Raw genomic sequence first — 23,097 nt, forward strand, 5'->3', positions numbered from 1 at the left:
CTGGAAAAGCATTAGCACAAATGCTACGCTTACAGTGCCGTGGTATTATTCTACAACATGATCTCTAGGAGTCCTAAAAACTGAATGTTTGCATTTTCTGGCTCCAAAATTGCAGACATCATGTAAACCAACGACCTAAACAACACCGGGTGTTTTTTCTCTGTCTTTTTATCGTTTTGTACTTAAAACATCCTCCCGTAAACATCCGACTGAAGCTGCCGGGCTCCTCTGCTTTTGAAGTGAAAATCGATGTCAAGCATGTTGTTATCTTCACCAGGGGTGAAAATGTTGATAAAATCAAGCACGCCACTCGGGAGAGAGCAGACTCGGCCCAAGACAAACAATCCTAATTTGGGTTGCCTCCAATTTGTGCACCTTCATTGATACACGACCCGGCTCGCCTTAGATTTGCTGATATTTTATCATTAGTTTTTGTCGCATCATCCACCAGAAAATGCACATTGAAAATAACTCCTGGATTTTGGATCTCCATGTACCTAAAATAAAATAAAATAAAATAAAATAAAATAAAATAAAATAATAAAATAAAATAATAAAATAAAATAAAATAAAATAAAATAAAATAAAATATTTAAATGACATGAAATTAAATAATAACAAACAAACTAACAAAATAAAATAAACATACAATAAAATATAATACAACAAAAAATAAATTACATTAAATTACAAACATTAAAAAATACAACACAAATTAAAATAAGAGAATAATAAAATAAAATAAAATAAAATAATAAAATAAAATAAAATAAAATAAAATAAAATAAAACATTTAAATGACATGAAATTAAATAAAACAAACAAACAAAATAAAATAATTAAACATACAATAAAATACAGTAAAGTCTCGTTATATCGATATTCAAGGGAGTCCGAAAAAATATCGATATAACCGGGACTATCGATATATCCGACCCTGTTTGCATGTAATTTTCTCCGTGCGTGCATAGAAATAGTATCGATATAACCAGGACTATCGATATATCCGATATCGATATAACGAGACTTTACTGTATAATACAACAAAAAATAAATTACATTAAATTACAAACATTAAAAAAATACAACACAAATTAAAATAAGAGAATACTAAAATACAATAAAATAAAACAAATAAAATAAACATGTAATAAAAATAATATTAAATTACATTCAATTAAATAAAAAAATACAAATAATACAATACAATAAAAAATACAATAAAATAAAAATTAAATTAACAAATTTAAAAATATTATAAAAATAAAATAAAATAGTAATGAGTAATCAGCTTTCCCCCCCCCCCCCTCTCCAAAAATAATGGATGTAAACCTTTATTGCAAATACAAATAAGCCAAAACGTCTATACAGTATATGTGTTTTATGTACTTCAAAAAGTGTTCAGTTGACATTCCATAATTTGATGAACAAAGCTTGGACGAGGTAAAAAATAATAATAAATAAAACAAAAAATTATGATCAGTGTTTTGTTCCAATGCGCATTCGAATGCCGCGTTGGCGAACAATCACCCAAGATGAGAAAATAACACAGAGGTGGAATGCGCAAAGAGAGATTTAAGCAATTTGGTTTTGTGACAGCGTGAATCGGGTCGGCATTGCAATGCGGTCTGAATTTGTCGGTGTGTGTGTGTGTGTGTGTGTGTGTGTGTGTGTGTTGCCTGAGAAATGTATTGAATTAGCTGGAGGCAAGATGTGAGCTGCTGTAGGCGTGAGCAGCAAAACAAGGACACCGGGAGTCACCTGACACTTGATATTATTTATTCTGCGCTCAAATGTTATCTTAGGAAGGAAAAGCAGCTGTCTGGAGGTGGAAGTCCAATAACGTGCATTTTATTTGGTGTGTTTTTATTTAAAAAAAAGGAGAGGGGGTGCCCCTCGATGTTGCTCTTCGGGGTGTGTTAAGTGTCTCACTTTACGCGGGATCACAGAGATGAATAAGTGTAGGCGATGCAGTTCTTAGTGTAATTAAATCAAATACAGCCGGTGGTGTTGAAGCCTGGAGTTGGGATGGCGGGTGGGGGTGGGGCTTGTTGGGGTTGCCGACTGGCTCACAGCTGCTTGTCGTCTTTCAGCCGATGGGAGTCGGCGAAGGAATTTTAGACTCGGCGTGCGGCCGCGGAGATTTACAACTCGTGTCGCCTTTTATATTTTGGACAAGTGTGAATATGAACACGGGTTGTCGTTGAAGGGGGAACATTTTCATCATCAAGGGGGTGGAGAACTGGACCTGTTTTGGGTTTTTAAATATGCCCCCATCCTACCTTATTCTAAACCAAAATCTATAATAAACGGCGCGAAGCAAGTAAGCGTAACTTTCTTGACGGCGCCAATCAAAGCTGTGAATTCTTATCACCAACTCCATCGACAACATTTCTACACGGCTGTCATCAAATCAATCTTGTGTTCTTCCATCACGGTTTGGTTCGGGGCCGCCACAAAAATGGACAGAATCCCACTTTAGAACGGCGTAAAAACAATATTCGCCGCCGCCCTACTTACTCTCCAAGACTTACACACTGTAAGAATCAAAACGAAATCCTACTGGACCCTCTGCACTCTGCCCACCACCTTTTACAGCGACTCCCCTCAGGCCGATCCATGCGCACCAAATCCATTTAAAGGACAACCGACGGCCCCGGACAAGTGTCCATAATTTGTAAAATCACTTCAAATGACGTCTACTGAGCGTATTTTACAAAGATATCGCTATATTTTGCATTTTAAGACTCGCACTGAATATTGTGACGATGCCTGACGTGACGTCACGGAGGGAACGCCCCTGACCGAGAAAGCGACACACAATGCATTTTGGGTACTTTGTTTGGTGTTGATCCGTGTTGATGGCGAAATTAGAAGGAAAAAACAAAAATAATGCGATGGTGAATTGTTGTGTGTTGCACAAAGACTACTATTTGATACTAGTTGACACAAATTCCCAGCAGACAAATCAGCCCATTTCCAATCGGGCTTGGGCGCCATCTTGTGCATTTTCTGGGCGCTACATTGGAGTCTAGACGCCTCAAAATGAGACAGAAGGACTTCTTTAATCGATTGCAAACATGTATGCTTTCCTCTTCAGAACTATTTGAATCATATTCATAACTGGATGAGTAACAAGAAAGCATCTCCGAATCTGCAGCCATTGTTTTGATTCTCGAGCAAGGTAAGACGTCCTGGCGTGATGTCACGAACAAGGGGGTGGGACCTTCTGAAACTCGCAATTTCTGAGGTCATTTTGAAGTAGTTTTGGGACACTTTAAGTCATTTTCTTAACTATCAACTATAACCTAAATATAACTGTATAGTGCTTCTTTGCAATTTTATGATGATACTAGTGCAGCGTGTTCTACCGCGGACAAATTCCTTGTGTGTTCAACATACTTGGCCATTAAAGACGATTCTGATACTGATCTTGGTCAGGCTAGATTTCTTTCGATAAGGCCTCGCATTAGATCCGATCACATTGCGCAGGTGTGCCTAATGATGTGTCTGCGGCAATGAGTAAATCTGAGACAGCAATCCCGTGTAACGTGAGCACGTGCCGGACAAGCGAGTAACATGTCGAGGCGAGTCCGGGCGAGAAACGTGCGACGCCGCCGTTTGACCTTATCCCAAAAGAGAAACTTTTCAGTGGTTTTAAATTAAGCCAGACAAGGACAGAACGCGCTTACGTGTACGACAACAATGGTGTCATTAATCCATGGCAACGAACATAGCGGGAGGAAAGGAAGTCAGTAGCATAGGTGATGTTTCATCTTTCTGTTTGATCCCCCCATTTGTTGAGAGCCCCTTTCCTGTGTATTATTATAATATTATCTGGTCACTTTCAAGCTGATTTTTTTGGGCATTCTGAATCTACCGCATTGCCAGAATATATATAAAACAAACTAGTTTTATCGACAATACAGGTATAATATAACAGGGAAAAATATAGACAGTAGATTACGGCACATGTACAACTTTTGGCGGGTGAGTTCGCAGCTCACCGTGAATCTGAACGAGGGAGGGCTGTGCCGCTGTGGGAGTGGTCACAGTCAACTTGAATCACACCTTTTGCTTGTACAGTGATATCTCGGTTTACGAACCTCCTGGCTTACGAACTTTTCGGTTTACAAGCGTTAAATTTATGAACATTTTACCTTGGCATACAAACTATTTTTCCGGATACACACGGAGCGCCACAATGACTGATGTGTCGTTCGCAAGCTCTCCAAGAACGCAGCAGTGAGGGGAGGGGTTAAACATTAAAGAGACAGTCAGATGACAGAGAAATAGTGAGAAAATGGATAGAAAACAGTGAAATGTGGACTCGTTTCAACTTTGATAGTTCAAAGGCAGAGTGTAGATGTAGACTGCAAGGTTAAAAGTCCCATCAATCAGGCTCCACAAATAACCCGCACAAGACATCTGTACACTTGATGCAAAAAGCTATCAACCCGGCTAAACAGAACACATTTGATGAGGAACATGGTAAAATTATCGCAGAGAAAGCAAATGTTCAGTGCTGATGAAACCGGCCACTCCATTCCATCAAGCCATCAATAACCATCACAACAGTAAATAAAAACCACTTTATTATATAGTACAGTTTATTTTTTTTTATTATAATACCATAGCACATTTATTATACATAAAATAAGCTATATTTTGTGTAGTTTTAAGGCTTATTTGGTTGAAAATTATGTTTTATGAGGACCTGGGAACGGATTATTCTCATTTTAATGGTTTCCTATGGGAAATTTATGTTTGGGATACACACTTTTCGCCTTTCACACTCTGTCTGGGAACCAATTAAGTTCGTAAGCCAAGGTATCACTGTATATGAAAACACACAATGTTGCACTTAGATGTGGTCTGAGGTTAATTTGTCCCTCCCAGCATCAATGAGCTTTTCCACTCTCGAACAAATTCGGGAAATGGCAGCGAATGAGTTAATAACCACAATCATAAACGCAGGCTGAAAATTCCATTTGCTCCGAAATCCGTTTTCATGCACTTGATTACGGCACGTGAGGGAGTCGTATTAAATCCTGTTTATTGGTCGAAACCAAACTGCCAGCCGGGCCTTGGAGATGAGATTTCAGGGTAGAGGAATGCAGTGGCCTCGAAAACCTCATCTGAGCTACAATTCTTGGGAGACGAACTGGAAAGCCAGCTGAGCGACAAAGGGGGTGCGCGGACAAGGGTGGGGGGTGTCCTCTCGTGAAAAGAAGTCATTTTAAACCAAATGCTTCACATGCAGTTCAGGTTTTAACTGAGATCTTGAATAGGCTGTGCAAACTTATGGCTTGCTTGTCAGCTCGCGGTCTGATCCCATAAAAGATAAGCAGGAGAAGGTATAAGGGGGGGTGTCAGGGGGGGGGGGGGGGGGGGTCAATTCATTTGCAAGCGCAAATCGGGACCGAAAGGGCTAAAGTCGTGATATACAATCTGAATATCCGTGCATGTTTCTGAGTATAAGCGGATGTTAAGACGCTTCAGTGGGAAAAGGGAAACAAATACAGTATTTTCCAGTGTATAAGGTGCACCGCAGTATAAGGCGCACCCCAATGAATGGTGTATTTTCAAACTTGTTCCATATATAAGGCGCAACGGAGTATAAGGCGCACCCCAATGAATGGTGTACTTTCAAACTTGTTACATATACAAGGTGCAGCGGAGTATAAGGCGCACCCCCAATTAATGGTGTATTTTAAAATGTGTTCCATATATAAGGCGCACTAGAGTATAAGCCGCACCCGCAATGAATGGTGTATTTTGAAACGTGTCCCATATATAAGGTGCACCGGAGTATAAGGCGCACCCCCAATAAATGGTGTATTTTTACACTTTTTCCATATATAAGGCGCAACGGAGTATAAGGCGCACCCCAATGAATGGTGTACTTTCAAACTTGTTACATATACAAGGTGCAGCGGAGTATAAGGTGCACCCCCAATTAATGGTGTTTTTTCAAATGTGTTCCATATATAAGGCGCACCAGAGTATAAGGTGCACCTGCAATGAATGGTGTATTTTAAAACGTGTTCCATATATAAGGTGCACCGGAGTATAAGGCGCACCCCCAATAAATGGTATTTTTACACTTTTTCCATATATAAGGCACAACGGAGTATAAGGCACACCTCCAATAAATGGTGCATTTTCAAACTTGTTTCATATATAAGGTGCTCCGGAGTCTAAAGCGCACCCCCATGATTGGTATATTTTCAAACTTTTTCCATTTATAAGGCACACTAGAGCACAAGGCGCACCCCCAATAAATGGTGTCTTTTCAAACTGTTTTCCATATATAAGGCACATCAGAGTATAAGGCGCACCCCTATGAATGGTATATTTTCAATTGTTTTCCATTCATAAGGCACGGCGGAGTATAAGGCGCACCCCCATGATTGGTATATTTTCAAACTTTTTCCATATATAGGGCACACTAGAGCATAAGGCGCACCCCCATTAAATGGTGTATTTTCAAACTGTTTTCCATATACAAGGCACATCAGAGTATAAGGCGCACCCCCTATGAAAGGTGTATTTTCTAACTTGTTCCATATATAAGGCGCAACGGAGTATAAGGCGCACTTTCAATGAATGAACAATATTTTCCAGATATACAAATATAGAAATGGAGTCGGTAGCTGCTGTTGCGGCTCAATATTCGACATTCATCAAGGAGGAGACTGTGCTGAGCGGTTGCGCCTTTGTGGTAGCATGAATATGCCAGTACTGTTTTTCAATGGGAGGAATGTCGGAGCCATTTGACTGCCATCGCTGGACACCACAGGGGCCATTGTGCTTTTTGCGCCTGTAATGGGCAGCGTCTTCACAGCCGCGCTTTGTTCAGTGGAAAGGTCAGTGCTGTTGGACAGTCTGCGGCTGGATGGATGCATGGCTTGAGGAACCCGCGATAAGAAGAAAGGAGCGTCAGCGCAGAGCGCCGATGCGTATGTCGAGCTGTTGCGGATTGGAATTGAAGCAGATTTATGTGGAACAGGAGATGTGAGACAATCTCTTTTCGTCAATGGATGCTACAGCTGCGTGTTTGCTTTCAACATTTAGCTTGTAGTCGACGTGCACATTCCACCATGATGTCCCTGATCCACTGGTGGAAAGACGCTTTGATCCTCTCCTCTTTCATCCAGAACTGCTTCATGTCATCACAAAGAGGGTACAGCAAGTCCTGAAGAATGAATGCCTCTCTGTGTCTTTGTTTTGTCATATTGTCTCTTTGCTGTCATATTATTTGTTACTTAGTTTTTTTTTGTTCTTTTGACTTCAAGACGGCGCCGCGAGAGTGGCTGCCTTTCCAGCAGCTCATGTATTTTTTTTCTACTTTCATTCCTTTCATCACTTTGCTGCTGTGAAATGAAAATTTCTCCACTGTGAGACGAATAAAGGCATATCCAATCCAATCCAATCCAATCAATCCAATCCAATATTACTTCACATATAAGGCGCACCTGCGTATAAGGAAGAAAATCAAGGCTTTTGGGTGCGCCTTATACAGCAGGAAATACTGTATTTTTTTTCGTGCGGCGGCCATCTTGCTATCTGTAATCCACTGGTGAGACTCCTTCACGATCAATTCATGTTCCAATTTTAACAATGAAATATATTCAGCCGTCAAGTCAGCAGTTTTGAAATTATGCAGGTGCGACTAATATTTGTTTACTTTTGCTTCGCATGACTAATAACATTGAAATGTCATTCATAGAAGTACTGATGAACACCAAGGTAGAGACATCGGATCTGAGATGGACCATCTTCTCACGGGCCAAGCCGGAGGTATGCCAGCACGGCGCCGTGTCCTCTTATCTGTATTTCCGAGTCGGACCTCGTGACGATGGGGGAGAGATTTGAAGGGGGTATGCGGTGGCGGGGGGGGGGGCATCTCGTGGCTCTGAAAGAGCTCCTTTTATAGCAGGTAATCTCGGTAAGGGAGAGAAAGTGCGATTCGACGGCAGATTGGAAGCAGATGCTTTTGATGCATCCTATCGAGCGTGGCGTGGAATCCGTTGGCAGGCCACAATTTGGGATTCCAGCAACCCCCACAAAAAAAAACAGGCAGATTTGTAATTTGATCAACCAATGAGTAGTTTGCCGGGTTATTTTTTGCCGGCGGCGACCATATTTTCTCCTCTATTCACGTCTCGGATGGGAAAAAATGTGATAAATGGGAAAGGGAGGGGACAAAAATGATCAGTCGCGTAAATGTTTTCATCTGTGATCAACAATCCCACATCTAAAATGGAGAACGTATATGCTGATAAAATATTTTGCCGGACTCTCCACTGCCCCCTTTTGATCAAATATGTGACTGTAAAGTGTCCTTGAGAGTTTTGAAAGGCGCTTGTGAATAAAATAAATAATCATACATTGAAACCTTGGCTTACTTATTTAAAAATTCGAAAATTATGTTTAATGGGGACCTGGAAACAGATTATTCTCATTTTAATGGTTTCCTATGGGAAATTAATGTTTGGAAGACACACTTTGCGCCTTACACACACTTTCTGGGAACCAATTAAGTTCGTAAGCTGAGGTATCGCTGTAATAATAATAATAATAATAATAATAATAATAATAATAATAATTGACTTCAAGATGGCGCCGCGAGAGTGGCTGCCTTTACAGCAGCTCATGTATTTTGTTTTTCTACTTCTTTCTTTCCTTTCTTCTTCCTTTCATCACTTTGCTGCTGGGAAATTTAAATGACTCCATTGTGAGACTAATAAAGACAAATCCAATAATAATAATAATAATAAATAACTCAACCATCCCTTCGAATGTGTAAAAATGTGGCGCAAGCGACTGTGTTCAGCTTAGCCTCACTCTACACGTTTTTTTTTTTTTGATAAACATTTACATATTTACATAAGTGACATTTTCCAGCACATCAGCTCGATTCAGCCGTGATTATGTTGACGTCAAGGGCGTTTCCTGCGTTTCAAAATATTTGATGACAAGAAAGGCTGCTCGCCACTCAATCAGCTCAGCAGAGCATTTGGAATTTCACAAACGGCTTCCATAACTTCTGCATTCCTGTGTTATTTTTTTTTGAAAGACAGTTGAGTTTGCTGCAATGTGCTATGCTTGACAAGTGGGATTATTGGGGGGGGGGGGGTGAAAAATCCAACAAGCTGCAACTCACTTCAGTGTGCGGAATGATTTATTTAAAAAAAAAAAGTTGTGACGGAGCCTGAATTGACGTCTCAGAGGCGGACTTTGGCGGTCACGGATAAAGAAAAGAATGACTTTTTAATGCGATGGCCTTCCAAAAGACTCCTTTTTTTTACTAGACAATTCCAAACAGCCGGGCTAATGGAAACATTCTACTGTTTGTCTCTCTGGGTCGGATTCTCCTTTCAAAAAAAAAAATGTTTTCTGCTGTCAGTGGGAGGAAGTGAGCGGTCTGGACGAGGAGAACAACAGCGTGAGGACGTACCAAATCTGTCAGACCGACAGCTCATTCAGCCACTGGCTGCGCAGCGGCTTCATCCCGCGACGGGGAGCCTCGCAAGTTTACGTGGAGCTACGCTTCACCATGATGGAGTGCTCCTCTGGGAACAGCCACCACCGCAGCTGCAAGGAGACCTTTAACCTCTACTACTACCAGGCCGAATCCAACGAGGCCACTGACACGTACCCGCCGTGGATGGAGAATCCTTACATTAAGGTATGCGCCTGCGCTTGGAATGCAGGTGCCGAAGCAGAATAATAACAGTATTGGGAAGCGGTCTTTAGCGGAGTGTAAGCGGTCATTAGCGTAAAAGTAAATAAATAAATACATAAAAATAAATAAATGAATAAATAAATAACGATCGGGAAGCAGTCTTTAGCATCAGGGTAAGCGGTATTTAGTGCAAGTATTAGCATCAGTGTTGGGAAGCGGTCTTTAGCATAGCGTAAAAATAAATGAATAAATAAATAACCAAAAAAAGTACTGAGAAGCAGTCTTTAGCAAAAGCATATGCGGTTTTTAGCGTTACCAAAAAGCATATGCGGTTTTTAGCGTAAAAATAAATACATAAAATGTAAAAAGTATTGGGAAGCAGTCTTTAGCAAAAGCGTCAGCGGTCTTTAGCAAGTATTAGTGTAAGTGTTGGGGAGCGCTCTTTTGCATAGCGGAAAAAAAAATAACCAAAAAAAGTACTGGGAAGCAGTCTTTAGCAAAAGCATATGCGTTCTTTAGCGTTAGCATTAGTGTAAGCGGTCTTTAGCGTAAAAATAAAATGTAAAAAGTATTGGGAAGCAGTCTTTAGCAAAAGCGTCAGCGGTCTTTAGCGCAAGTATTAGCGTAACTATTGAGAAGCGGTCTTTGACATTAGCATTAGCAGTGTAAGCGGTCTTTAGCGTAAAAATAAATCAATAAATACATAAATAAGTATTGGGAAGCAGTCTTCAGTAAAAGTGTCAGCAGTCTTTAGGGTAGTATTGAAGAGCGGTCTTTAACGTAGCGTAAATGAACAAAATAAATATATTGGGAAGCAGTCTTTGAGTGTCAGAGATCTTTAGCGTAAGTATTAGCGTAAGTATTGGGAAGTGGTCTTTAGCGTGAAAGAAAAAAGAAGGATTGGGAAGCAGTCTTTAGCATAGCGTAAACGGTCATTAGCGTAACAATAAATAAATAAATATTAAGAAACAATCATTAGCCTAAAAATCCTTTAGCATAAATATTGAGAAGCGGTCGTTAGCGTTAGTGTAAGCGATCTTTTGTGAAAGTATTGGGAAGAAAAAAAAAACAAAAAGCCAATTCAAAATCCAAAGACAATTCAAAAAGTGGAAAACTACTCTTATATTTTTGTATTTTCACTCCTTTTGGGTTCAGTGAGCAGGTTTCCCCAATCATTTTTGGCCTTCCAGTCAATGTTTTTCTGCCGTTTTACCCTTCAATTTCATCCCCCCAAGTGTCTATGAAATATTCCGCTTTTTAATGCTGTTCTCGAACGCACCGCATAGCGAAACAAAGGCTCCTTCAAATTTACAGTCACTACAAATTGTTTTGTGTTGTTGTTTTTTTGAGTTATGAAATGCTGATTGTGATAAACAGTCACAACGGACCGGGCGTGTTTCACGTGCGTACAAGATTATTTTTTATAAGCAGTGGGAAACAAAGTTTACCAGGAAGGTAATAAATCTACGAGAACCCCCTATATGGAAAAGTGCCAATAATGTGAAGCATATGCGATGTGCCGTTTGCCATTTCTAAAGTATCGAACACGCCAAAAGCCTGTCGATCCCAGGCCAGGGTAAGACTTAAAAATCACTTTCTTTCCCGTCCAAGGTGGATACAGTGGCAGCGGACTTTCTCCTCAGGAAGGGCGGCGAGCGGAAATCCAACATGAAGACAATACGACTGGGCCCTTTATCCAAAAGGGGCTTCTACTTGGCCTTTCAGGCTCAGGGCTCGTGCATGGCCTTGCTCTCCGTCAGAGTGTTCCTCAAGAAATGCCCCCCGCTCGTCAGCGCTCTTTCCTCTTTCCCCGAGACCATTCCCCGCACTCTGGTTCAGGAGGCGCAGGGCGTGTGCGTGGAGCACGCCGCTCAGCAGGGCCCCCGAGCTCGCTCCCCTAAGCTTTTCTGCGGCGAAGACGGCCAGTGGGTGGGCCAGCCGACCACGTCTTGCGCCTGCGTGCCGGGATACGAGGCCGCCGAGGGACACACGAGATGCACAGGTAGGACCGAGATGTAGGTTAGCTTGCGCGCCAGCGCCTCCGCGTCGGCAACGCCTACGGAGGAGAAAACAATGGCGAGCGGTGGGCGGGGTGCGCCGCGAGAGGAGACGCATTTGCAGAGGACGTGGGAGACCGGCGCATGTAAAGAGGAGGGGGAAGCGGTGACAGAGAGAGGACGGGGAGGGAAGGGGGGCGGAGAGGTCAGGCCGAGCAGCACTTATCTCCGAGGGGAAGAGCGAGGTCAAAGGCTGAATGCCGGGGTGACGTTTGGTTGAGTGCGATAGAAGGATGGTGAAGTGGGGGAGGTGGGGGTGGGGGGCGTCATGTGAAGATCGCAGTGGCGGGCCGTGGATTTCATTGCTAGGCCTTCAGTAGTGCTATGTCTGAATCAATCCAGACTGAAAAAAGTGGGGTGTGATTTACTACGAGTCCTCTAGAGGGTACCATTAGCCAGGAAATAACTGACCAACCTTTCTTAATGATGTCCATTTTTTTTTCTTGAAAGGTCAATCTTGAAAATGGCTTTAACAGTAAATCTGCAACCAAATCCATTTCTTCTCCTCATTCAGCCATTGTGAGTTGACAAAACTACGATTAAATAAACACAATATATCGCTACGGATATAGTGTGCTAGCTCTGGCCAGTATGCTCTTGTCACTCGTGGCTTGTGATCACAGCAGTTTTCACAAACTATAATTGGCTAGTGACAAGCCAATCATAGTTTGTGAAAACTCTGACAGAAGAAGGCCTTTTCGGTTGCCAATTCGAAATCTGATTGGTTAGAGCTAAAGTTTGATCGACACTTATTTTACGCTCCAGGGCCTGCACGACTGATTGTGAAGACATTCTTGTCGATTTTTGATCCCCTAGTAACAAATTATGGCTGGAATGTGATTGGTTAAATGCTTAAATACGATAACACACATCTGGAATCAGCATAACAAGGGAAAGGTAATGAAAAGAAGCTGAAAAACAATTTGAATTATTCAACAAGAATTCATGGACAAAATATAATTAACAGCAGTCCGTGATTCAGATATTTTTAGGCCAGCAGAGAAGGCTTTGCAGGCCTTGACGGTTCGCCACTGGAAGACCGTATGCATCACTTTGAGCATAATGCAAAGGCGAAGCAAAAAACAACTGCAACTGATCATTGTGGGAAATAGCCTTCATAACAAGATTGAACGGTTGATTGGCTTTATCGTAGGCGGATACTTCTTCTTTTCCTTTCAGTTTTTCCCTTGTAGTTTCAATAAAAAAACGAAATTCCACCCACTGTACGTACATTTTCCCCCACCCACAAACACCGAACTGTACAACGGGTGCACACTGTCACCTTGATTCGTTTCGGCGGATGTGCTCAATCATTCGGGCGTCATCGTTGAAACAAAGCTCTTGGCTAGCCAACGCGTATTCTCGTTTATTTCCCCGAGGTCCATGTAGGTGTCATCCACCCCCCCCCCTCCCTTCAAGACTGTGATTTGTAGCTCTTGGTTGAACTCAAGTTCATCTTTGAAACAAACAATGCTGTGCGCAGTCTTCCTGTCGCCAAGTGATCTCCAGTCACATCTTACCGCCGAAGACGTCTTGACTTGAAATTGCTCTACTCAATTTTTTTTCAGGAACAGGAAATCTGCCGTTGTTTTTTTCTCCCCTCTTATCTCTCTAAGGACTATCATGTTTTGCTTAAACCTCCCCCATATAAATGCAGAGTCTCTGATTTATGACTTAGCTCTCATTACAACCCCGCCGTCCTCCCCCGATCTCATCTAGGGCCATCTGGCACCTGAGCAGAGTTAGCATGCGTATAAGGAGCCACAGGTCATCTCCAACGTACGAGCCACATAATGCTTTTCCTTCATTTGTCCTCCGCAGCTTGTCCCGTGGGTCATTTCAAGTCCAGCACGGAGGGACAGTGCACCGTCTGTCCGGGAGCCAGCCACGCCTCCGTCAGGGGGGAGTCTGTATGCGGGTGTCGCCCCGGATACTTCCGAGCACAATCCGACAGTCCGGAAGCTGCGTGCACGAGTAAGTAGTCGCCCCCCAAAAATGTTTTTAATTTGTCTGTCCTGGCAAAGGTGCAAAGTGACACACTCGCCATGACTCTTGCCGGCCTCTGATTCTACTCCCTAACCACCCCCATCTCCTTTAATCTGCTTTGTTTCTATTCTGCCAAGGTGGCCATTGACATGTATGTCATTAGTGACAGATTGTTGTGAGGGGGTAGAGTCGGGGTGGAAGGTGGAGGGGGTTCCACTCCAAAAAGAGGAAGTAGCCATTGATGGTCTTAAGTGACACCTCCGTGCCTATTCCGGGATTCAAGATCACGTGTGAAAAGGAATTGACTTGGACAGCTCAGTGCACTTTGCGAGATTAGCACTCAAGGGGTAGTGAGTGGGGGGGGGGTGTTTCAGATTTAAGATTTCAATGCAACTTTGCACAGAATTGGCTTCTAACATTGATGCAGCTGACCCAGAATGACGGCCATTGATTCCTGGACTCAATAAATATGATTTGTTTGTCTTCACCACTTAACGATTCAATCACATTGAGAACACTACCCGAAGCACATTATCCATCCTGAGGCGTTCCCAGGCCAGCTGGATAACATAGTCTCCCCAGCGTGTCCTGGGTTGTCCCTGAGGTCTTCCGCCAGTGGGGCATGCCCGGAACACCTCACCAGGGAGGCGTCCAGGAGGCATTCTAATCAGATACCCGAGCTGCCATCTGACCAGTGGTTCTTAATCTTGTTGGAGGCAACGAACCCCACCAGTTTCATATGCTTATTCACCAAACCCTTCTTTCAATGACTGTATCCACTAACTTCACACGAGACTGAGGTTTGGATCCACCGAACCCCTGAGACCGACTCACCGAACCCCTAGGGTTCGATCGAACCGAGTTTAAGAACCACTCTGAGCCCCTTCCGGATAACAGAACTTCTCACCTTATCTTTAAGGGAGAGCCCGGACGCCCTAGGGCTCCTTTCGGCCGCTAGTATCCAGGATCTGGTTCTTTCGGTCATGACCGATAGCTCCTGACCATAGATGAGGGTTAGGACGTAGATCGAACGGTAAATTGAGAGCTTCGCCTTTGGGCTCAGCTCCGTATTCACCACGACAGATCGGTACAAAGTCTGCATAACAGCAGACAAGCTCTCGGTCCATTCTGCCCTCATTCGTGAACAAGACTCCCAGATACTTCAACTCCTTGGGGCAAGATCGCCTCCCAACACAGATTAACCTACAAATCCTTAATTTGGGACCTTAGCAAATTAGTCGTCTCATATTTTTTAGGATTCAATCCGCCTCTCAAGTTGCTTTTTCTACTCAGAAGTTCTAAAATGTCATCTGAATGTTAAGTAGGAAAAGGGAACGCCGTCTAAACTACCTTCCCCCAGGTGATACGTCCCGAATTCGTACCTCAGCCGCAGTCTGTGATGTTGTCCCACTTGGGTTTCCAGTGAGAAAAGTATTTGTGTGGAAGACAGCTGCTGGAGGCTCCGTGACAAAGCTGCGTCTCCTTGGCAGCGGCAGAACCACCCCCCCCCCTACCAGCACCCCCCAACCCCTGTCTCCCACTCATCCTGAGGCAACAGTTATCTTCTCACCATTTTCACACTGCGCTCATTACCGTCCGCGTTTTCAGCGCCACGTAATTGCGCCGGTGAAATTCTGCCACACATAACGTTCCTCTCCCCGCGTTGCGACGTGAACATTCACCGTTCTGTTTCCCGGCTACGTGTAAAAACGGAATCTTGTGTCTTTTCCCGATATGAAAAACAAATATGACTGTTGTGGGTCACGGGAAGGTGAAACAGCGTAAAAAGCCAACAGCAGGGGTTTTAATTGGATTTGATGGTGAAAAAATTGCTATGCTTTGATTACATCAGGTTAAAAAAAACCAGTCGAATTAAATTCTGATTACATTTTCACAATGTAATGATACAATATTGGTGTAGGGGTTATGCCGCTGTTTTTTTTTTTTTTTTTGTATTTATAGCGTTCACGATGAAAATGAATACAAATATTCGATAAACGCATTTCTTATGGTGGCTTTGGGAGTGCCGTTATTCATGGATCGCTACAGCAAACCTTTAGATTTTGATATTTTTCTGACAAATGTTAGACCAAGACGTAAAATAATTGCCTGTATAGTTTGAATTTGTGTCCATTTGCTATTACGAACTATAATTTGGTTTGTTTGCAGCATCATAATGTCTTCAAAAGCACCGTTAGCTTAACGCAGAAGTGGTAGCGTGCTAAAGGAGCATGGACATGAATCTTGAAAGAGCAAGGACCAATCAAATTAGAGGTCTGGCACCGCCACCTCAGGGATACTGTATATTTATAGAGCCAGAGCTACCAGCGCTACTTTAGTTCGCTGACTAAGCTTTTCGGATGAGGAGCGAAGTGGTCGAGAACCTTTTAAAGAAGTAACATATGACAGCTGAAGAAACTGTTTCACTATAATTTTGTTTATTTGTAGCATCATAGCATGTCTTCGAAAGGACCGTTAGCTTATTGCGAAGTGATAGCGTGCTAAAGGAGCAGGAGAAAATGAACCTTGAAAGTGTTCCGGCGGGCAAAATAACCCAAAATGTTCTAGTAAATGGTTGATGGTTTGAAACTTTGCACCGCAGGGCCTCCCTCGGCACCTCGTAGCATTGCCTCCCAGATTAACGGCACGTCGCTACGACTGGAGTGGAACGAGCCTCTGGATAACGGCGGCAGAGCCGACCTGAGCTACAGCATCAGGTGCCTGATGTGTAGAACGCCGAGAGGCTCTTGCGTGTCCTGCGGCGACAGCGTCAGCTACCGGCCGGCTCAGCACGGCCTGACCAGTCGACGAGTGGAGGTGTGGGGCCTGCTGCCTCACACCACGTACACCTTCGCCATCCAGGCTCTAAACGGGGTGTCCCAGTTTAGCGGCAAGGACCCCGCCAGCGAAGGCGTCAATATCACTACCAGCTACGATGGTAAGAAATTGCTAGAAAAGTCGATCAAGTCACGCCGAACGGTTTTTAATTCTTTTCGCGTATCCGCACAGTGCCGTCGCTGGTGTCTGTCATTCGCAAGAGTGACTCCACGGAGAGCAGCTTAACCCTTCACTGGTCGGTCCCTGTGCAGCCCCACTACACCATCCTACAGTATCAACTACGCTACTGTGAGAAGGTACAGTTAGCATACATAAGCTAACAAGCTAAGCTTTCTGGACACAGAATTGTGCAAAATTCCAAAGAGGTACTATACAGTTAGATTTGGGTTACTGTTCAGAGAGTTAATGGCGACGGAAGAAGAAGCTGTTTAAATGTGGGAGTCACTGGTCAAGGTGGTGGGCAGGGTGCGGAGGGTCCAGTAGGATTTGTCTTGAGTCTTGCAGTGTGCAAGTATATATATATATATATATATATATATATATATATATATATTCAAAATAGTTCAGCCCAAGTATTTTTTTTACGATCAATCTTAATTGTTGTTGTCATCGTCAGATGACGGTCTTATTTGTTTCTGTAACCAATTTCAACAAGTCCTGATTTATTTTGGCCGAAATCGTTCGGAGTTACGAGCACAAACGCCGCATTGTAACTGTCTGGCGCCCATGTTTGACGTGTCTGTCGTCTCCTCATTCGTTGGCGTTTCACTCACACATCCATTACCCCTGCCAAACACTGTTTTCGTTCCGTCTGTAGGAACGACGCACCGAGGATCCGTGCCACTTTGCAGAGACTAACAAAAACCAGGCCGTGCTGACGGACCTCCGCAGAGCCACTCAGTATGAAGTCCAAGTGCGGGCGCGCACCATGGCCGGCTACGGCAGCTTCAGTCCCGCCGCAGTCTTCCGCACCTTGCCCGACGGTAATACAAAAATAAATATCGGGAAAACCACACAGGCGCTGGGGTGGGATGTAGAAAAAGACTACCTGTGCCAAAACGACCCCGCTCAACTCCCCTGCGAGCGTCATTGGAATGATTCATGGCGGATACCGAACGTCTTGCCATGTTGATGAAAGTACAAATCATTCCTGAGTCTACACCAAGATGACCTTCGCGGTTTACTTGTAGTATCATCTCACTTACGAAACGCTACATGTGATGAAACCGTAACCTCTTTCAGGGAGGTTAAAACCAAAGATTTTTGTTTTTCTTGAAATGAAATTAACTCATTCACTGCCATTCACAAATGTATTCGGGAATTGAAAATGTGACGTAGAGCGCCATTCCCGAATTTGTTCGGGTTTTGTTTTTTTCATGCTTGGGTGCCGATAAAACGCTGGCCATGGCCTCTGGCAATGTTTTTTCTTTTTCACAAGAGGGCAGCCTTTCCCTTTTTTGCATGTTAGCGCTTTGTTTCAGCTTCCTATACTTACGAACAATGAAGTTACGAACAGTCGAGTTATGAACATTCAAGTTACGAACATTCGACTTACGAACATTCGAGTTACGAACAACGGTACAAACGAACATTTTTTGTAGTAACATACGTAGTATTCTCTCCGGTTGTACATGTACATATATTTATAGAGCATATATTTTATTTAAATGTTTATTCTACAGTACAAACCAATACATGTTACTTCTACGAGCCTTAAACATACTTATATAAACCTTAAACATACATTCGATACAAAATATAACACTGAAGCAACTTACGAACAAATTCACCTTACGAACAACCATTCGGAACGTATGTCGTTCGTAAGTTGGGGAGCGTCTGTATAAACCAATATGTATGTATTGCATTGTAATTTGGACATCTACCCCCATTTCAAGCTCATATAACTCCAGACACATGTAATTTAGGAATTAACTCGATTTTTTTACTGATGAAAGAAGAATGTCTTAGGTTTCTTACGAATGTTTATGTAGTCTGAAAACTCAATATACTGTGGGTCCTGGTATTCGAGTGAAAATGACATTTTTTTTCTGCTTTCCTTCATTTCCGCCTCATACTTTTGTTGGTCATTGATGTAAATTTCCTCTTTTGACTTCCGCTACCACTACTTTGTTTTTTTTAATTAATTTATTTGCTCTATTCTCTTCTGCCAGGAATGGACTCTTCCTCCCAGTTCTTGGTACCGGGCATCCTTATCGCCATCGGGATGCTGCTGCTCGTCACTTTCATCTTTGTGGCCGCTTATTGCATACGGTGAGACTCAGGGCAAGGGGAGGAGAGACAAGAATAACAGGAAATGGAAAACGACAGAGAGGGAATGTGGCGTTTGACCGTCTCTCGTCGCTTTGTTCATTTGTTGACGCAAAAATCGTTTGTCGCCGGGCACGCTGCTTTTTGTGGTCGAGCGACACGCTTGTTTTGCTTGCGTAGCTAAAACGTATTCCTGTTGGAAGGGCCGCCTCGGTTGGGCTTCATTGTTCGGGCGAGACGTGCGCGATGCTGTGTCTCAAGTTGTGAAAGTGTGTGTTTTTGTGTACGTTGATGTGGGTGAGAGAGGGTGAAATGACGCTGGAGGTAGCGGGCAAGGGGAGAGAGACAGGATGCAGGCGTCCCAACCCTGTTTCCACAGGACAGGAGAACAATAGCAGTGACCTCGTGACACATACACGCACACACACACACACACACACACACACACACACACACACACACACACACACACACACACACACACACACACACACACACACACACACACGCACGCACACACACGAGTGTCAGAGGTCCAGATCTACTTGTAAGGGTGGTGCACGATTGCTATTTTAGGCGTATGAGGTGAGGGTAAGGGACTAGAAATGGAGGGTGGCAGGATTGCAGCGGCTACACGGCTAATGGAGTTTTACAAGATCATCATTAATAATGTGTCAAATGAATGACGTGTTTTCTTATTTAAAAAACATGATCGTCGCCACCATATATTTTTCACCCGTATTGTTAAATAAATAAATACATAAATAAATAAACACATGAAGCAGTCTGGAAAATGGCTGAATATACAGGTGAATAAATACATGCTTAAATAAATAAATAAACACATAAAGAAATAAATATAAAGTGGACTGGAAAATGGATGGATAAATAGGTGAATGAATGAATGAATGAATGAATGAATGAATGACACAAATAAATAAAAACTTATCTGGAAAAAGGTGAATAAATAAAAATATGAATAAATAAATAAATGGGCGAATACATAAAAATAAGTAAATAAATAAATGAATAAGAAGCGGTCTAGATGGATGGATGATGAATAAATAGGCGAATAAATAAATAAATACGTAAATAACTAAATAAATAACAAATTAATAAATACATACATAAAAAGCGGTCTGGAAAATGAATGCATGGATGATAGATAAATAGGTGAATAAATAAATGAAAACATAAACAACTAAATAAATAAACAAATAAATAAATGAATATAAAACGTACTGGAAAATGGATGGATAAATAAGTGAATAAAGAAATAAATTTAAAAACGCAGTCTGTAAAATGGATGGACAAATAAATAAATAAATAAATAAATAAATAAATCCATAAATATAAAATGGTCATGAAAATGGAAGGATAAATAGGTGATTAAATAAATAAATGAATAAATACATAAATAAATAAAGTGTGTCATTCAATATTGGCTTTAAGCAGAAAAAAAATTCTTAATTTTTTTTTTTAATTTCTAAATAATCATGTCATCATCCCGTGTTTTTATTTTCCCCACGCATTTTTTTAATGACAAAAAAAAAATAAAAACAAAACAATCAGCCATTGTGTGATTTTCATCTTTCGCATGTGTTAATTTGCATTCATTTGATACGCCTAGTATTCAACCAATGGAGCATGACAGTCGTGGCTAGAGGGGGAAAAAAAACATTAAAAAAATCAAAGTCGTTGCACCTCTTGTCTCCTTCTAATCGTATTTTGTCCCCGTCTATCTGCAGCAGACACAGCCGCATCAAGGATCCAGAAATGAGCGACAAAAACAGCCAGTACTTAGTAGGCCAAGGTAAAACGCGTTCGCTATAACATGCTAATATCATGAAAAACAAAAATCTTGCCACTCGGACTTGTCTAACCTTTGTTTTCCTTTCCCACGACTTTGTTTGCTTTACTCCCCATAGGGGTCAAAGTTTATATCGACCCCTTCACCTACGAGGACCCCAATGAGGCAGTGCGTGAATTTGCCAAGGAAATCGATGTTTCCTTTGTCAAGATCGAAGAGGTTATCGGAGCCGGTAAGAAACTTCATTTGACCAACATTTGGCGTTTTGTTTAACCGCTGATGATCTTCTTTTGAAATGTCATTATGTGAAGTTTATCGAATTGACGAGGCTAAACAGGTATGGTGACATTTAAAAGCAATTTGCGTCATTCTTCTTTATCGCGGTGAATTCGACGCCGGTATAAAGCTATTAACTGATAAACGCGTTAGCCGTACGAACGGTTCCCGTTATAAGCAAAGGCCAACGCTAGCTGCAAGCAAGCTTTACATTAAAGGACAACCGACGCCTTCGGACTAGTTGCGTCCATAATTTGTCAAATCACTTCAAATGACTTCTACTGAGCGCATTTTACAAAGATTCCACCGCATATAGCGATATTTTACGTTTTAAGACTCGCGCTGAATATTCAGGAAGTCTTGTTTTCGAGTTGGTGACGATTCCTGACGTGACGTCACTGAAGGAACGCCCCTGACCGAGAAAGTGACACACAATGCATTTTGGGTACTTGGTCTGAAAACTTCATGTTGAGCCACGTTGATGGCGAAATTAGAAGGAAAAAACATAAATAACGCAATGGTGAATCATTGTGTGTTGGTCCAAGACTACTATTTGATACTAGTTGACACAAAGTCCCAGCAGACAAATCAGCCCATTTCTAACGGAGCTTGGCGCCATCTTGTGCATTTTCTTTGACGCTACATTGGAGTCCAGATGCCTCAAAATGATACGGAAGGACTTCTTTAATCGATTGCAAACATTTATGCTTTCCTCTTCAGAACTATCGGAATCATATTCATAACTGGATGAGTAACAAGAAAGCATCTCCAAATCTGAAGCCATTGTTTTGGTTCTCGAGCAAGGCAAGACGTTCTAGCGTGACGTCACGAACTAGGGGGCGGGACCTTCTGAAACTCGCCATCCCGAGGTCATTTTGAAGTAGTTTTGGGACACTTTAACTCATTTTTTATTGGTGTTTTGCATTTGACAAAAAATATCAACCTGCGTGTTTTGGGTATTTTAGATGCTATAAAACGTTTTTCTGATGTCAGTTTGGAAACAAAATAATGGTGTCGGTTGTCCTTTAACTCATCCCCTCCCTGATGATGCCGAGTGGCTAAATGTGCGGGTGTGTCGCCACAGGAGAGTTTGGCGAGGTGTGCAGAGGCCGACTGAGGGTTCCCGGGAAAAAAGAAAATTACGTCGCCATCAAGACTCTGAAAGGCGGCTACACTGAAAAGCAGCGGCGCGACTTCCTGTCCGAGGCGTCCATCATGGGTCAGTTCCAACACCCCAATATTATCCACCTGGAGGGCATCATCACAGCCAGCTGCCCGGTTATGATCCTCACCGAGTTTATGGAGAACGGCGCTTTGGATTCGTTTTTGCGGGTGAGTTGCTTGACTAAATCGCAACCCGTCGCGCATCGTCGGACTGAAACCTACCTCTCCCCGTGTTCCCCCGCCTAGCTCAACGACAGCCAGTTCACGCCCATCCAGCTGGTGGGGATGCTGCGCGGAATCGCCTCGGGCATGAAATACCTGGCGGAGATGAGCTACGTCCATCGAGACCTGGCGGCCCGAAACATTTTGATCAACAGCAACCTGGTGTGCAAGGTGTCGGATTTTGGTTTATCGCGCTTCCTGCAGGAGAACTCGTCTGACCCAACCTACACCAGTTCTTTGGTAAGCAATACATTATTAAATAAATAGCTAGGAGACTACGGTCTGTTACAAGAACTATATTATATAAGCACAATTTACATTTGATGGTCAACAAAGGGATAGAAGTTTCAACTCCTCCCCCCTTCCCCCCACTTGTCCAGGGAGGTAAAATTCCAATCCGCTGGACGGCGCCGGAGGCGATCGCCTTCAGAAAGTTCACGTCAGCCTCAGATGTGTGGAGCTACGGTATCGTCATGTGGGAGGTCATGTCTTTTGGAGAGAGGCCTTACTGGGACATGAGCAACCAAGATGTAAGTTGACCACAAAATATACTCTAATATATATATATATATATATATATATATATATATATATATATATATATATGTCGGAATATCATTTAATCAGATATGGTCGCTTATTGATTACATGATTAGGTACACTGGCACAATCGAAAACTTCACCATCGAAAACATCAATATCTTCAGAATCATCTTTATTGCCAAGTATGTAGGACACACAAGGAATTTGTTTCCGGTAGAACACGCTGTACTAGTATCGTT

General features: G+C 42.5%; 1 protein-coding gene across 1 annotated transcript in view; it reads left to right on the forward strand.

Moving 5' to 3' along the window:
• Window positions 1-23,097, forward strand: part of ephb4a (eph receptor B4a) — a 50,521-nt gene that overhangs the window by 22,682 nt on the left and 4,742 nt on the right. Inside the window, exons 2-14 of the mRNA XM_089016545.1 lie at window positions 7,733-7,803; window positions 9,413-9,694; window positions 11,303-11,693; window positions 13,570-13,722; window positions 16,337-16,672; window positions 16,744-16,868; window positions 17,390-17,555; window positions 18,747-18,846; window positions 20,592-20,656; window positions 20,772-20,885; window positions 22,014-22,261; window positions 22,340-22,555; window positions 22,696-22,845. Of these exons, the coding sequence (XP_088872671.1) occupies window positions 7,733-7,803; window positions 9,413-9,694; window positions 11,303-11,693; window positions 13,570-13,722; window positions 16,337-16,672; window positions 16,744-16,868; window positions 17,390-17,555; window positions 18,747-18,846; window positions 20,592-20,656; window positions 20,772-20,885; window positions 22,014-22,261; window positions 22,340-22,555; window positions 22,696-22,845 (2,417 nt within the window). The remainder of the gene's footprint in view (window positions 1-7,732; window positions 7,804-9,412; window positions 9,695-11,302; window positions 11,694-13,569; window positions 13,723-16,336; window positions 16,673-16,743; window positions 16,869-17,389; window positions 17,556-18,746; window positions 18,847-20,591; window positions 20,657-20,771; window positions 20,886-22,013; window positions 22,262-22,339; window positions 22,556-22,695; window positions 22,846-23,097) is intronic.

Source organism: Hippocampus bargibanti, linkage group LG16 (genome assembly GCF_051943395.1).
Source record: "Hippocampus bargibanti isolate YZ-2025 linkage group LG16, ASM5194339v1, whole genome shotgun sequence".
Taxonomy (NCBI): Eukaryota; Metazoa; Chordata; class Actinopteri; order Syngnathiformes; family Syngnathidae; genus Hippocampus; species Hippocampus bargibanti.